Source organism: Patella vulgata, chromosome 3 (assembly GCF_932274485.2).
Source record: "Patella vulgata chromosome 3, xgPatVulg1.2, whole genome shotgun sequence".
Taxonomy (NCBI): domain Eukaryota; kingdom Metazoa; phylum Mollusca; class Gastropoda; family Patellidae; genus Patella; species Patella vulgata.
The window spans coordinates 54850836-54868610 of record NC_065881.2 but is presented as its reverse complement, the minus strand read 5'-3'; the positions used below and the strand labels follow the sequence as shown (position 1 = coordinate 54868610).

General features: G+C 40.5%; 2 protein-coding genes across 2 annotated transcripts in view; one reads left to right on the top strand and one right to left on the bottom strand.

Moving 5' to 3' along the window:
• Window positions 1–17775, top strand: part of LOC126815424 (uncharacterized) — a 79359-nt gene that overhangs the window by 42360 nt on the left and 19224 nt on the right. The window lies entirely within an intron of this gene.
• Window positions 3157–9093, bottom strand: LOC126815425 (cytosolic iron-sulfur assembly component 2B). The gene is made up of 6 exons (XM_056099755.1): window positions 9028–9093; window positions 7395–7513; window positions 6687–6766; window positions 4509–4634; window positions 4030–4075; window positions 3157–3613 (listed from the first exon to the last, which is right to left on the bottom strand). The coding sequence occupies exons 2-6, from the start codon at window positions 7507–7509 to the stop codon at window positions 3513–3515; spliced, it is 468 nt and encodes a 155-aa protein (XP_055955730.1). The 5' UTR covers window positions 7510–7513; window positions 9028–9093; the 3' UTR covers window positions 3157–3512.

The following is a 17775-nucleotide window of genomic DNA, read 5'->3' as shown; positions in this document are numbered from 1 at the left end:
GCCGTTGCTGTTGCAGGGATGAAACGGTTTCTGAGGCGGATACCTCGGGTGGAGCGGTCGTCTCCCACATCGCGGCCTGTCTACTGTCTGCCGTGGACGTTGTAACAGCCTGGTGATACATACACGGGTGTAGCCAAAGGTTCTTTCGACTTTGGCATGCGACGCTCCTTGTTGGGCCATTCCTAAGCCTCGCTCTCTCTGAACTGCCGTCAGGAGTGGCATTTTTCATGTGTGCTTTTTTTATGTTGTGACAATGTCTCGTGTTTTCAGTTGGTTTTATACTGTTTTTCCTGCACGTGCATTTTCGCATAATGAGAGTTTGGACGCAATTGCGAGAATTTTATCATAACACATAAGACAAGAGCCATTAGTTTTTCACGTTTCTGTTAAGTTTCGTGGATCTCGGTTCAAAACTAAAATATTTGGTATACTTTCTTTTGGACGTCAGTATAGTTGACGAACTAATAATTTATGTATTAAAGCACATACATTATTATCTTGTGGGTTATCATACTGCCCGGCATGTGCATATCCGTTTATTTTACACAGTGACGGAGTGTGAACGTACAGTTCTATTCAGTTAAAGATACTTTCCCACAAAGTGTTTATCGGGTGGTTATTTCCAATAAAAGTATGGCAATTTTGATATATATACATACAAAGTAGAAACATCCAATCTTACTAGAAACATCCAATCTTACTAGAACCAGCGGCTGCCAGGCAGGATATACCCACATTTTGCAAGAGATGGATAGAGAACAAGCTAAAAACAAAAACGATTTTTTGTACAATCAGGGGCAATAATCCAGAAAGTTATGGTCTGAAATGCGCAAATATCAAAAGGGACTGAGATCTTTGGGATATAAAGATATGTTTTAAGTTTTATCAGAATCGGATAAAAAATGTGACCTCTAGAGGGTCCACAACCTTCGCATATCATACTTTTACACAATTTGTGTACAAAGAGCGACCATTTTGTCGGGCAGTTTCATTTCGATTTCCCCGAAATTCGAATTCAACCTTTATTATGGTGGAATGGTGAAATATTTAAACGTTTTTTAAAATCGGAAAAAAAATTGTGGCCTCTAGAGAATCCGCAAGCTAAATATGCGATTTTTCGAACAATCAGGAGCCATAATCCAGGAAGTTACGTTCGGATATACGCGATTATCAAACGGAATCAAGTGTGTAATGATGATATATTGACGTTTTTTTTAATTCGGATAAAAATTTTGACCTCTACTTGGACGGCAAGCTAAAAACGTGATTTTTTGTACATTCAAGGACCATAATTCAGGAAGTTACGATCCGATACGCGCGAATATCGAAAGGAACCAAGATCTTTGGTTATAAACATGTATTTCAACTCTCATCAAAATCGGATAAAAATTGTGACCTCTAGAGGGTCCACAAGCTTGATATACCAGATGCTATACACTATTTGCGTACGAGGGGCGGCCATTTTGTCCGGCAGTTTTGGCCCGATTTTCACAAAATTCGAATTCAATAAACATTAGGGTATAACAGTGACATATCGAAAGTTTTTTTTTTTAAATCGGATAATAATTGTGACCTCTAGAGGGACAAGCTAAAAACATGATTTTTCAAACAATCAGGGGCCATAATAATTCATGAAGTCACTATCCGATATGCCCGAATATCGAAAGGAACCAAGATCTTTGGGTTATAAACATGCATTTTAAGTTTCATCAAAATCAGATTAAAATTCTGACCTCTAGAGGGTCCACAACTTTGATATACCAGATGTTTACACTAATTGTATACGATGGGCGGCGGCGACCATTTTGTCCGGCAGTTTTGGTCCGATTTTCACGAAATTCGAACGCAACCAAAATTACGGTGTAACAGTGATATATTTGAACTTTTTTTTTTAAATCGGATAATAATTGTGACATCTAGAGGGACCTCAAGCTAAAAACGCGATTTTTCGTACAATCTGGGGCCATAATTCAGGAAGTTACGTTATTAAGTCTCGTCTGAATTTCATCTCAAAGATGTTCAATCAGGGTTAAGTCCGGACTAAGGGCTGGCCAGTGCATAACGGACACCGTTTTGCTGTAGAAAGTTCCAAGTAACTCTGGCGGTGTGGGCACGGGCGTTGTCATCTGGTAAACGTTATTTCAATGACGTGCGAAATGTTGTATGACGTGGGGTCTGAGAGCTTGATCGATGTAGCGCACTGCTGTGATGCCGCCTCCTCTCCCTGGACCAAGATTTTGGAACACCACAGGACCCACTCTGGTTCAGGCCGATTCCACCCCAAACAATTATGCTTGGACCTCCCAATGAGTCTCGTTCCAGAACACATTAATCAGATATAACGCTGGCCACGTCAACGCCATATACTGGTCCTGTCATCTGCAGTTGATACGCAATACTCTCATTAGCTGTGAACAGAATAGCTCTCCATTGCCTGTGTCGCCAGTTCTGGTGGTGTTGGGCAAACTGTAGAAGGTTCACGTCAATGGCGAGGGTTGAGGATCGGTCCGCGGTAAGATCTACGACAATGGATGTTTTCTCTGGTGAGACGTCGACGCACTGTATCGGTACTGATACAGTTTGACGTGCTGTCTCAGATGCCTGTGTCGCACAACATGGCGGTCTTGTCGCTTTGTGGTTAACCTGGGTCTACCAGTTCGGGGGCGATCATCCGTGGTGTTGGTGGCCAGGTGAGCAGCGCGTGCAGCATGAGATACATGAAAATCATGGACAACACAATACCATCTCAAACGTCAGGTTGCGTTTTTGAGAACATTTCCTGGGTTCAATTCTGTGTTTGGGAAGGAGCCTTATTGTTCAGGTAAAGTTGGAGATGTGGTCACAAATATACAATAAAAACATTCGCAAGTTTTATGTAATGCTTCTATTCAGAGTAACATACCAACCGGACGTTTCTATTGCTGCTTAGTATATATGTATAACAGTGGTCTAGAGTATCACGCTTCGAGCTCTAGCGTATTTGGGTTGGAGATAGGGGCGCCTTCTCAACTTGGTGGGTTTACTCCGGGTTTCTCCCACAGGAAAGACCCCTGCGTGTGTGCTGAACATAGTAAAATAAGACAACCTTAGTGGAAGAGTACGTTAAACAGTAATAGAAGAAGACTTGTGATAACCTGGCACTTTGAGACTAACTGATGAATTTTCAAATCATTTTGACTTTATTTTTTTTATAATAAATGACTATGACTTAGAAGTTAAAGAAAAACTACATTGTAAGTGGTGTTTTATACAGTGTCTTTAACAGATCTTACTCAATATGTTTCCAAATAATGTTTCATATATGTATGAAATAATATAGTAGATTACTTAAATATCTCCAATGACACAAACATTTAAATCGCTCCTGCTCCATTTGTGGAATGTCTTGGGTGACATATATACATTATCTGCCTCCATGGACATACAAATTCATTACTTGTCACTAGAAAGGCTTACTTATTTCCAGTAAGTTATTAATTGTTTTCTGGTTTAATATGTAAAGTATTGGTGTTTTAGTTTTCATGATTAGAGAGACATTCATTTACAACTTTAAGTAAATGGGAGTTCTCTAAAGCTGCTGCAACTCTTTCCTTATCTGCTAATTGCTTGTTCACTGGAAGAAAAAACCCCACCAAAATAATGATTATTTAGTGACAATATTTTTTTTTGATCGGTTCAAATTTGTATTAAAAATTTATTTTAAACTATAATAAGATATGCAAATGGTCCAGGGTATTAATTGTATCAAAATCCAATCTAAATTTTGTTTTTAAGCATATTACACTGTATAAATTGAAACTTTACAAATTCTTAAGAATTGATATACATATTTGATTTAACACTCAGAAGTACAGCTAGACATTATTTAAAACTTAAAGTATGTCCATCAGATTCACCTCAAGCTTTCAACATTTTAAAATCTTGTTGGTCTGTTCTCAGTTGCATTATTAACAGAAAATTAAATAGGTCTTCTGTAAATGAATTTGGATAATAATTTTAGCATTCCTGATGTAAAAATTGGTAACTTGCCTGCTTCTTCTGATGCATGAGTACCTGGTGAAATTTGAACATCTACCTAATAATACAATGTTTACAAATATAAGGAATTATTTATGTTGATTTCTAATGAATTGTTCAATCAATCATATAGTTGTAGAGACAAATAATTTTATACAAATGCTTAATTATTTTAAAAGGGTTTTGCATTAATTAGTGGGTGGACACACAAATAGTGGTTAATGAAGTGCAAAGCTTTGTATGTTTCCCCCTACTTCTTTTGTTTAATTTACTGTTGTTATGTAATGGTATCAATATTGGTATATCTATAACACAGATGAGGGCCTGCCATTTCCCCAACCCACCAAAAGCAAATTCATGCCACAAGTAATAATCATTTCTGCTAATGATTCTGCTAATGGTAATTATCGTTAGAATATAATTATTTTCTAGAACATAAACAACAATAAACTGTTTCTGATCAGACTCAGATTTTGATAAGTTTACCTTACCTTAAATCTAGCTGGCAAAGAACGGAGTAATTTAACCCTTATAGACAGACCTATCAATGTGGCCATACTACAGTGGGGTATGGTTGGAGTGAAGGATATTGCAACTTGATTCTTTTTATTATCAACCTTTAAAACATTTCAAAATAAACAGACCTATTAAAGTGGCCATTGTCACCATGGTATGTCAAGACCTTATAATTACCCTTCTATGGTTTGATTAGTTATGGGTTACAATAATATTGATATGACATCTCGGAGCATAGTCTAATGAGTAATAAGAATGGGATTATGGCCATATATTAGATTCAAAATTCTAACATGCTATCATGTAATTTCTAACTTCTATTCATGTAATTTCTAACTTCTATTCATGTAATTTCTAAATTAAGACAATTAAATGTATAATCCAACTTCTTTATTTGTTCAGTGTAAATTTTATTTCTGTTTAATCTTATTTCTATTAAGACGAAAAATGTATACTTGATTGCCGCTTTACTATGGAGACGAATCGTTGCCATATTAAGAGAAAATTTCATGGTTAAAATGGCAAAATTATCATAGTCAAAGTGGTAAATATGGCCATTTTCGAGATTTTTCACTTGTAAATATTACATAACACAAAATCACTATATTAGTATCAAAACAAAAGTTGCTCGACAAAATTTAACAATGTAAAAATCTGTTTACGTTTTTTCACTTTCTACTGTGACTTTTTCATCTTTGCTCCAGATTCAGTCGAAGATGGCATTATAGGACGTCAATATTTAATATCTCGGTTAAAATTAATGGTCTATTGGGTTATTCATGACTCTTAAAGCGGAAATTGCAAATTTTTAAGTTATATTTTTAAAATTTATTAAAATAAAGCCTGAAAATAGATGGTATCCATAAACAGTCCTACCTTGTTAAAGAATAATCCTATTAATCCTATAATTCACTATTGCCAGCTGAGAAATTAGCAAAAATATCATTTTCCTCTTCATTTTCAAACGTTTGAATATCGCTACTCCATGGTGGAGAATAGAAAACAAGGGAGGTAATTAGGAGGTAATGGTGTTATTATTTCCTGTGTAAATGAATCTTAAGTGTGAGAATGACACCTATGATCGTATAATTGTGAGTTGACAACCAATTGAGGAAAAGACATAGAAATAATTACGTTTTGACTTTCTTAGAAAATTTGCACTGATCAAATAAAGAAGTTGGATTATAAATTACATGAATACAAGTTAGAAATTAGAGGATAGCACAATAGAATTTTGAATCTAATATACTGCTATATGGGATAGTGTGTGTTAATTGTAATATTTTAATTGAAATAATTAATTAATCCATAGGAAGGTAATTATAAGGTCTTGACAGAGTGCTGACACCATACTGAAAACATTTCTTCTAAATCGCTATGTACATGTAACCTTGTTAACATAATAATATGATATCACAACAGTGGCTAGTTTAATGATTTATCAATCGGCTTTTTTTAGATTATCAAACTGCATCAGCTCATAAAAAAGCATATGATTAAGAGCCCCTCAGTGTACCTAGCTATAATTGATAGAATAGCACATGGTCTAATACATCTAGCACGAAAGACTTAAGAAATGGCTGGTAAGAACATCACAACAGGTTCTTTAATCTGTATCTTAAGCTAGGTTAAGGATACATTATTATTCAAGAGCTAATTTGCCTATTGCAGGTCTTTCTTTAGGCCTTAAATGTTATATAAATTATTAATTAGACATTTATTACCATGACAAGATCATAATCAATTCTTGATGCCATCGGATACTAGATTAAAACAATTCTGCCATTTAATGATTTAATTTTAAATGGGGAAGCGAGGCTAAACCTTGAATATACCAATACTGTGGTAATAATAACCAATCAATGCACACATTATCTATTTTTGAACTGTTATAGCAAGAATGTCCAGCTCTTTATCTAAATCTTACATAATGTATCGTTAATAAGATGCACGTTGAAAATTAACTCCAAGAGATATATGTAATCACTAGAATATATACCGTAGTAAGTCGATATCATTTACAATCTTTGAGTATGGTATCTAAAGGATTAAAATACATCTGACCCTGAAAATTCAGAATCCAGAATTGATAGTAAAATTATGTATGAAAAAGCATTTTATGTCTGCATAATGAAATATGAATTTCTACTTACATGAACATTAGCATGTTCCACTACATTTAGTTCTTCAAGCGTTAAAGGGTGTTCTGGATCATTTATTGATCTGATAAGATGTTAACAAGTTAAGGAATCAGTTTCAGAATAGTGTAAATATTGCCCACAGAACCATAAATATCATTTAAATTGGCATCACTGTTAACCCAATGCTAATGTAATATTACAAATTGACTTTATGATTTTAAATTTCTAGAAATGGTTCAAAATAAATTATGCTACATTAATTTCAATTTACATGTATTATTGTCATTAGCCCACACTGTCAACTATATGGTTAGTGAAGATACAAGGTAATGTTGTAATCAAAATTATCAAGACTTTTGGAATGCCTGGATATATAGGCTCACTATGAATGATATGTCCTGAAGAGGCTACCATTACCAATAACCAAATGTTATCCGTTTCTGAGGTACTGGTAATTTATTTTACCATTTCCACCACTATCAATTATGAAAAGTAATTTATAGCCCAAATACAAATATCAGATAGTCTTCATTTATTAAAATTGATATTTCCTTCCCATCCAGCATACTACGATGTCCCTTATATAGGCTACTACAGATGAAGCTAATCATCATTATGGTTTTAGAATAAATCTACTACCATACTGGTACAAGGGAAATTGCGATTCATGTGGTAAAGACATAGCCTGGTTTTTTTTTTATTCTGTCAGGGAAAGGATATCATAGACTTCTCTGTCATCAATTTCATCAATGACAGTATCATCTTCATCTGCTGCTGAAATCTGTCTTGCTCCAGATCTTTGATACACAATGGGATTGGCATTGTCAAGAGACATGTTGCTAAAAAAATAATAAAAACACTAAACCTGTCCTCAAAACAGGTTTGATAGTTTTTATACAACACAATCACACACTTATACTTAAACAAGCCAACAGTGAGGCTGATGTCCCCGCCGAAATCTCAAAATAAATAGATGACACATATTAATTAATCGCACATTTATTTTTTTCAAAAGTATCGAGCCATCAAACTATACACTAAGTTACATCACTCTCTATCAGATAGAATCAAGATTATCTTGTCCCAAAGCTTCGACCAATGAAATTGATTAGCTCTGCTAAGCTTCAGCTTGAAATGTTAATCATTGACCTCAGTCAAGACATTCACCTAATGAACATCTACATCAAGTTTAAACATTCTACCTCAGTTAAAAGCAGCGAGTTGTTATGTTCCAAAGCCTTGACCAATCAAATTGCTTATCGCTCCTTAGCCTAAGCAGAAAATTCTCACCATCGAACTTAGTCAAGGTAATGATATAATGAATCTCTATTCAACTATTCTTTGGCAACTGAATAGCTGTCACTTACAAAATGAACACTATGTGTGTCTTTTGAGTGTATATATATACATATAATAATGTATTTTATTTATTATTAACCTGTGTACCATTTATACAAGACTGAAAATTTCATAACCTCTTTTCAGCAGTGTCCCGTTACCTCCCTGTTTTACCTTGACATTTAAAGTAGCTGTCACCAAATAAATAAACAAGATAACAATATAAAAACATTCTGTGTGTATTCATTACACCAAGAAACAGATTGGGTAAAGATTTCAAAGTTCTGGGATTTCTATGTGGTTGGTTAATAACCGTTATGTCAATTTTTTGATGTGACCTTTAACGAAAATGGTCTTGGTCGTAACTTTGAGAGTCTGTATCACAAAAACTATATAACTGAACTGTCTCGGGATAGTTTGATTCGATCAGGTAGATCTTGAACTTCAATTTCTGCAAGTTTCATAGATCTACCTTTTATAATCTTTTCTCCGGGTCCTTCGGTTTCCTCCCACTGCTAAAGACCACATACACGAATTATTGAAATAAAATTGAACCATTTGTTAGTCCCGAAAAGACCTAGTTTGTGTTGAGTGGACGTTAAACCCGATTTCTCTCTCTCTACCCTTTTATAATTTCTGAGATATTAGCTTCGGTCAGTTTTTTTTGCAATTTTAAAAAATGCTGTAATTTAGTGTCTCCAATTCGCAATATTAAAAATGTCATAACTTTTTTAATATTCAATATTTTTTCAGAATTTTACAGATTATTAAATCAAAATATATAGTTGACACTTGCTGCAGTGAAATAGTCATTTGAGTAGTAGAGACATTTTGTGTACCGGTATTTCAAAACTCGTTATTTGGCATCGCTATTGGAAGTATTAATAATTTGTGATTCGCATGATATATAAATCAAAACTCCTTATTTTGTTCAGACCCAATGCCATAGCTCTAATGCATTTAATATTTTTGTTTTAAACTATAACATATACAAAACATTTTGTTTACAACTTACCAAACATAACACAATTACCCCTAAGTACCACTAGAATTTCCAGTCAACAAACTCGGTCGATGGATGGGCTAAAATTTGGGAATAGTTTGTTTGACTGAAATAAAAAACGCACTAACTCAAATATGATTACATCGTTTTTTGTCTATTTTGATTATTTTCCCCCAAGTTCAAATCTGACAGTTGAAGTCACAATTTTATTGAGATTTTCCTTCCAATAGCAATACCCTAAACAACGTGTTGACCTCTCTTTGCGAGTAAGGTCGTCATCTAGGGTTAAGGGTCAACGACTGACGTCATCAACTGAAAACAATGGCCGTACTAATATAAACAACTTGAATTAAGTCTGTGTCCGATGCATAAAACTGATGACAGCATAGTATCTAGTCGCTTCAGTATTTGACATTTTCATGTGGCCTCGCCCAGTCGATAAAATCAATCAGTTAGTTCAGTCGAATAATCCAGTCGAATAAACCAGTCGAAAAGTTCAGTCGAATACTTCAGTCGAATAAACAAGTCGCTCAATATTAAGCAGCGGTGGCAGCGGGCTAAGATAATATAGTAGCAAATCATGCTCGTAGCCATAGCTGAAGGAGCCGGGGGCATGGGGTAGGGACCGGGGGGCTTCCCAACTAATTTCAAGAAATGAAAAGAAATGAAATGGGGGTTCAACGTCCTTCTGTTCTGCTTGGAACTGGGCTAATGAAGACGGGCAGACGCCATACACTGTGCGATGAGGGAAATTTTGCCCGGACAGCGGCACTACGGCCTACTCTTATATCGAATTCCATCTGTCAAAGGGATCTTTTACGTCCACTCCAATGTAGACACGGGACCTCGGTTTTTCGTCCCATCCGAAAGACTAGACAGCTGTCCTTGTCCGCCTCGAAAAGAATAGAGTCCCTATATATGATATAAACGAAGAAAGGGGGTGGGGTGGGGCGGGGTGGGGGGGGGTGAGGTATTTGACATTTTCATGTGGCCTCGTCCAGTCGATAAAACCAGTCAGTTAGTTCAGTCGAATAATCCAGTCGAATAAACCAGTCGAATAATTCAGTCGAATAAACCAGTCGAATAGTTCAGTCGAATAGTTCAGTCGAATAATTCAGTCGAATAATCCAGTCGAATAATTCAGTCGCTCAATATTAAGCAGCGGTGGCAGCGGGCTAAGATAATATAGTAGCAAATCATGCTCGTAGCCATAGCTGAAGGAGCCGGGGGCATGGGGTAGTGACCGGGGGGCTTCCCAACTAGTTTCAAGAAATGAAAAGAAATGAAATGGGGTTTTAACGTCCTACTGTTCTGCTTGGAACTGGGCTAATGAAGACGGGCAGACGCCATACACTGTGCGATGAGGGAAATTTTGCCCGGACAGCGGCACTACGGCCTACTCTTATATCGAATTCCATCTGTCAAAGGGATCTTTTACGTCCACTCCAATGTAGACACGGGACCTCGGTTTTTCGTCTCATCCGAAAGACTAGACAGCTGTCCTTGTCCGCCTCGAAAAGAATAGAGTCCCTATATATGATATAAACGAAGAAACGGATGGGGTGGGGCGGGGGTGGGGGGGGGATGAGGTATTTGACATTTTCATGTGGCCTCGTCCAGTCGATAAAATCAGTCAGTTAGTTCAGTCGAATAATCCAGTCGAATAAACCAGTCGAATAATTCAGTCGAAAAGTTCAGTCGAATAAACCAGTCGAATAGTTCAGTCGAATAATTCAGTCGAATAATCCAGTCGAATAATTCAGTCGAATAAACAAGTCGCTCAATATTAAGCAGCGGTGGCAGCGGGCTAAGATAATATAGTAGCAAATCATGCTCGTAGCCATAGCTGAAGGAGCCGGGGGCATGGGGTAGGGACCGGGGGGCTTCCCAACTAGTTTCAAGAAATGAAAAGAAATGAAATGGGGTTTAACGTCCTTCTGTTCTGCTTGGAACTGGGCTAATGAAGACGGGCAGACGCCATACACTGTGCGATGAGGGAAATTTTGCCCGGACAGCGGCACTACGGCCTACTCTTATATCGAATTCCATCTGTCAAAGGGATCTTTTACGTCCACTCCAATGTAGACACGGGACCTCGGTTTTTCGTCCCATCCGAAAGACTAGACAGCTGTCCTTGTCCGCCTCGAAAAGAATAGAGTCCCTATATATGATATAAACGAAGAAAGGGGGTGGGGTGGGGCGGGGGTGGGGGGGATGAGGTATTTGACATTTTCATGTGGCCTCGTCCAGTCGATAAAACCAGTCAGTTAGTTCAGTCGAATAATCCAGTCGAATAAACCAGTCGAATAATTCAGTCGAAAAGTTCAGTCGAATAATTCAGTCGAATAGTTCAGTCGAATAATTCAGTCGAATAATCCAGTCGAATAATTCAGTCGCTCAATATTAAGCAGCGGTGGCAGCGGGCTAAGATAATATAGTAGCAAATCATGCTCGTAGCCATAGCTGAAGGAGCCGGGGGCATGGGGTAGTGACCGGGGGGCTTCCCAACTAGTTTCAAGAAATGAAAAGAAATGAAATGGGGTTTTAACGTCCTACTGTTCTGCTTGGAACTGGGCTAATGAAGACGGGCAGACGCCATACACTGTGCGATGAGGGAAATTTTGCCCGGACAGCGGCACTACGGCCTACTCTTATATCGAATTCCATCTGTCAAAGGGATCTTTTACGTCCACTCCAATGTAGACACGGGACCTCGGTTTTTCGTCTCATCCGAAAGACTAGACAGCTGTCCTTGTCCGCCTCGAAAAGAATAGAGTCCCTATATATGATATAAACGAAGAAACGGATGGGGTGGGGCGGGGGTGGGGGGGGGGGGGTTGAGGTATTTGACATTTTCATGTGGCCTCGTCCAGTCGATAAAATCAGTCAGTTAGTTCAGTCGAATAATCCAGTCGAATAAACCAGTCGAATAATTCAGTCGAAAAGTTCAGTCGAATAAACCAGTCGAATAGTTCAGTCGAATAATTCAGTCGAATAAACAAGTCGCTCAATATTAAGCAGCGGTGGCAGCGGGCTAAGATAATATAGTAGCAAATCATGCTCGTAGCCATAGCTGAAGGAGCCGGGGGCATGGGGTAGGGACCGGGGGGCTTCCCAACTAGTTTCAAGAAATGAAATGGGGTTTAACGTCCTTCTGTTCTGCTTGGAACTGGGCTAATGAAGACGGGCAGACGCCATACACTGTGCGATGAGGGAAATTTTGCCCGGACAGCGGCACTACGGCCTACTCTTATATCGAATTCCATCTGTCAAAGGGATCTTTTACGTCCACTCCAATGTAGACACGGGACCTCGGTTTTTCGTCCCATCCGAAAGACTAGACAGCTGTCCTTGTCCGCCTCGAAAAGAATAGAGTCCCTATATATGATATAAACGAAGAAAGGGGGTGGGGTGGGGCGGGGGTGGGGGGGGGATGAGGTATTTGACATTTTCATGTGGCCTCGTCCAGTCGATAAAACCAGTCAGTTAGTTCAGTCGAATAATCCAGTCGAATAAACCAGTCGAATAATTCAGTCGAAAAGTTCAGTCGAATAAACCAGTCGAATAGTTCAGTCGAATAATTCAGTCGAATAATCCAGTCGAATAATTCAGTCGCTCAATATTAAGCAGCGGTGGCAGCGGGCTAAGATAATATAGTAGCAAATCATGCTCGTAGCCATAGCTGAAGGAGCCGGGGGCATGGGGTAGGGACCGGGGGGCTTCCCAACTAGTTTCAAGAAATGAAAAGAAATGAAATGGGGTTTAACGTCCTTCTGTTCTGCTTGGAACTGGGCTAATGAAGACGGGCAGACGCCATACACTGTGCGATGAGGGAAATTTTGCCCGGACAGCGGCACTACGGCCTACTCTTATATCGAATTCCATCTGTCAAAGGGATCTTTTACGTCCACTCCAATGTAGACACGGGACCTCGGTTTTTCGTCCCATCCGAAAGACTAGACAGCTGTCCTTGTCCGCCTCGAAAAGAATAGAGTCCCTATATATGATATAAACGAAGAAAGGGGATGGGGTGGGGCGGGGGTGGGGGGGGGATGAGGTATTTGACATTTTCATGTGGCCTCGTCCAGTCGATAAAACCAGTCAGTTAGTTCAGTCGAATAATCCAGTCGAATAATTCAGTCGAATAAACAAGTCGCTCAATATTAAGCAGCGGTGGCAGCGGGCTAAGATAATTAGTAGCAAATCATGCTCGTAGCCATACCCGAAGGAGCCGGGGGCACGGGGTAGGGACCGGGGGGCTTCCAAACTAGTTTCAAGAAATGAAAAGAAATAAAATGGGGGTTTAACGTCCTTCTGTTCTGCTTGGAACTGGGCTAATGAAGACGGACATACGACATACGAGGTCCCGTGTCTACATTGGAGTGGACGTAAAAGATCCCTTGACAGATGGAATTCGATATAAGAGTAGGCCGTAGTGCCACTGTCCGGGCAAAATTTCCCTCATCGCACAGTGTATGGCGTCTGCCCGTCTTCATTAGCCCAGTTCCAAGCAGAACAGAAGGACGTTAAAACCCCATTTCATTTCTTTTCATTTCTTGAAACTAGTTGGGAAGCCCCCCGGTCACTACCCCATGCCCCCGGCTCCTTCAGCTATGGCTACGAGCATGATTTGCTACTATATTATCTTAGCCCGCTGCCACCGCTGCTTAATATTGAGCGACTTGTTTATTCGACTGAATTATTCGACTGAACTATTCGACTGGTTTATTCGACTGAACTTTTCGACTGAATTATTCGACTGGTTTATTCGACTGGATTATTCGACTGAACTAACTGACTGGTTTTATCGACTGGACGAGGCCACATGAAAATGTCAAATACCTCATCCCCCCCACCCCCGCCCCACCCCATCCCCTTTCTTCGTTTATATCATATATAGGGACTCTATTCTTTTCGAGGCGGACAAGGACAGCTGTCTAGTCTTTCGGATGGGACGAAAAACCGAGGTCCCGTGTCTACATTGGAGTGGACGTAAAAGATCCCTTTGACAGATGGAATTCGATATAAGAGTAGGCCGTAGTGCCGCTGTCCGGGCAAAATTTCCCTCATCGCACAGTGTATGGCGTCTGCCCGTCTTCATTAGCCCAGTTCCAAGCAGAACAGAAGGACGTTAAACCCCATTTCATTTCTTTTCATTTCTTGAAACTAGTTGGGAAGCCCCCCGGTCCCTACCCCATGCCCCCGGCTCCTTCAGCTATGGCTACGAGCATGATTTGCTACTATATTATCTTAGCCCGCTGCCACCGCTGCTTAATATTGAGCGACTTGTTTATTCGACTGAATTATTCGACTGGATTATTCGACTGAATTATTCGACTGAACTATTCGACTGGTTTATTCGACTGAACTTTTCGACTGAATTATTCGACTGGTTTATTCGACTGGATTATTCGACTGAACTAACTGACTGGTTTTATCGACTGGACGAGGCCACATGAAAATGTCAAATACCTCATCCCCCCCCAACCCCGCCCCACCCCACCCCCTTTCTTCGTTTATATCATATATAGGGACTCTATTCTTTTCGAGGCGGACAAGGACAGCTGTCTAGTCTGTCGGATGAGACGAAAAACCGAGGTCCCGTGTCTACATTGGAGTGGACGTAAAAGATCCCTTTGACAGATGGAATTCGATATAAGAGTAGGCCGTAGTGCCGCTGTCCGGGCAAAATTTCCCTCATCGCACAGTGTATGGCGTCTGCCCGTCTTCATTAGCCCAGTTCCAAGCAGAACAGTAGGACGTTAAAACCCTATTTCATTTCTTTTCATTTCTTGAAACTAGTTGGGAAGCCCCCCGGTCACTACCCCATGCCCCCGGCTCCTTCAGCTATGGCTACGAGCATGATTTGCTACTATATTATCTTAGCCCGCTGCCACCGCTGCTTAATATTGAGCGACTTGTTTATTCGACTGAATTATTCGACTGAACTATTCGACTGGTTTATTCGACTGAACTTTTCGACTGAATTATTCGACTGGTTTATTCGACTGGATTATTCGACTGAACTAACTGACTGGTTTTATCGACTGGACGAGGCCACATGAAAATGTCAAATACCTCATCCCCCCCCCACCCCCGCCCCACCCCATCCCCTTTCTTCGTTTATATCATATATAGGGACTCTATTCTTTTCGAGGCGGACAAGGACAGCTGTCTAGTCTTTCGGATGGGACGAAAAACCGAGGTCCCGTGTCTACATTGGAGTGGACGTAAAAGATCCCTTTGACAGATGGAATTCGATATAAGAGTAGGCCGTAGTGCCGCTGTCCGGGCAAAATTTCCCTCATCGCACAGTGTATGGCGTCTGCCCGTCTTCATTAGCCCAGTTCCAAGCAGAACAGAAGGACGTTAAACCCCATTTCATTTCTTTTCATTTCTTGAAACTAGTTGGGAAGCCCCCCGGTCCCTACCCCATGCCCCCGGCTCCTTCAGCTATGGCTACGAGCATGATTTGCTACTATATTATCTTAGCCCGCTGCCACCGCTGCTTAATATTGAGCGACTTGTTTATTCGACTGGATTATTCGACTGAATTATTCGACTGAACTATTCGACTGGTTTATTCGACTGAACTTTTCGACTGAATTATTCGACTGGTTTATTCGACTGGATTATTCGACTGAACTAACTGACTGATTTTATCGACTGGACGAGGCCACATGAAAATGTCAAATACCTCATCCCCCCCCCCACCCCCGCCCCACCCCATCCGTTTCTTCGTTTATATCATATATAGTGACTCTATTCTTTTCGAGGCGGACAAGGACAGCTGTCTAGTCTTTCGGATGAGACAAAAAACCGAGGTCCCGTGTCTACATTGGAGTGGACGTAAAAGATCCCTTTGACAGATGGAATTCGATATAAGAGTAGGCCTTAGTGCCGCTGTCCGGGCAAAATTTCCCTCATCGCACAGTGTATGGCGTCTGCCCGTCTTCATTAGCCCAGTTCCAAGCAGAACAGTAGGACGTTAAAACCCCATTTCATTTCTTTTCATTTCTTGAAACTAGTTGGGAAGCCCCCCGGTCACTACCCCATGCCCCCGGCTCCTTCAGCTATGGCTACGAGCATGATTTGCTACTATATTATCTTAGCCCGCTGCCACCGCTGCTTAATATTGAGCGACTTGTTTATTCGACTGAATTATTCGACTGAACTATTCGACTGGTTTATTCGACTGAACTTTTCGACTGAATTATTCGACTGGTTTATTCGACTGGATTATTCGACTGAACTAACTGACTGGTTTTATCGACTGGACGAGGCCACATGAAAATGTCAAATACCTCATCCCCCCCCACCCCCGCCCCACCCCATCCCCTTTCTTCGTTTATATCATATATAGGGACTCTATTCTTTTCGAGGCGGACAAGGACAGCTGTCTAGTCTTTCGGATGGGACGAAAAACCGAGGTCCCGTGTCTACATTGGAGTGGACGTAAAAGATCCCTTTGACAGATGGAATTCGATATAAGAGTAGGCCGTAGTGCCGCTGTCCGGGCAAAATTTCCCTCATCGCACAGTGTATGGCGTCTGCCCGTCTTCATTAGCCCAGTTCCAAGCAGAACAGAAGGACGTTAAACCCCATTTCATTTCTTTTCATTTCTTGAAACTAGTTGGGAAGCCCCCCGGTCCCTACCCCATGCCCCCGGCTCCTTCAGCTATGGCTACGAGCATGATTTGCTACTATATTATCTTAGCCCGCTGCCACCGCTGCTTAATATTGAGCGACTTGTTTATTCGACTGAATTATTCGACTGGATTATTCGACTGAACTATTCGACTGGTTTATTCGACTGAACTTTTCGACTGAATTATTCGACTGGTTTATTCGACTGGATTATTCGACTGAACTAACTGACTGGTTTTATCGACTGGACGAGGCCACATGAAAATGTCAAATACCTCATCCCCCCCCCCCACCCCCGCCCCACCCCACCCCCTTTCTTCGTTTATATCATATATAGGGACTCTATTCTTTTCGAGGCGGACAAGGACAGCTGTCTAGTCTTTCGGATGGGACGAAAAACCGAGGTCCCGTGTCTACATTGGAGTGGACGTAAAAGATCCCTTTGACAGATGGAATTCGATATAAGAGTAGGCCGTAGTGCCGCTGTCCGGGCAAAATTTCCCTCATCGCACAGTGTATGGCGTCTGCCCGTCTTCATTAGCCCAGTTCCAAGCAGAACAGTAGGACGTTAAAACCCTATTTCATTTCTTTTCATTTCTTGAAACTAGTTGGGAAGCCCCCCGGTCACTACCCCATGCCCCCGGCTCCTTCAGCTATGGCTACGAGCATGATTTGCTACTATATTATCTTAGCCCGCTGCCACCGCTGCTTAATATTGAGCGACTGAATTATTCGACTGGATTATTCGACTGAATTATTCGACTGAACTATTCGACTGGTTTATTCGACTGAACTTTTCGACTGAATTATTCGACTGGTTTATTCGACTGGATTATTCGACTGAACTAACTGACTGGTTTTATCGACTGGACGAGGCCACATGAAAATGTCAAATACCTCATCCCCCCCCCCACCCCCGCCCCACCCCATCCCCTTTCTTCGTTTATATCATATATAGGGACTCTATTCTTTTCGAGGCGGACAAGGACAGCTGTCTAGTCTTTCGGATGGGACGAAAAACCGAGGTCCCGTGTCTACATTGGAGTGGACGTAAAAGATCCCTTTGACAGATGGAATTCGATATAAGAGTAGGCCGTAGTGCCGCTGTCCGGG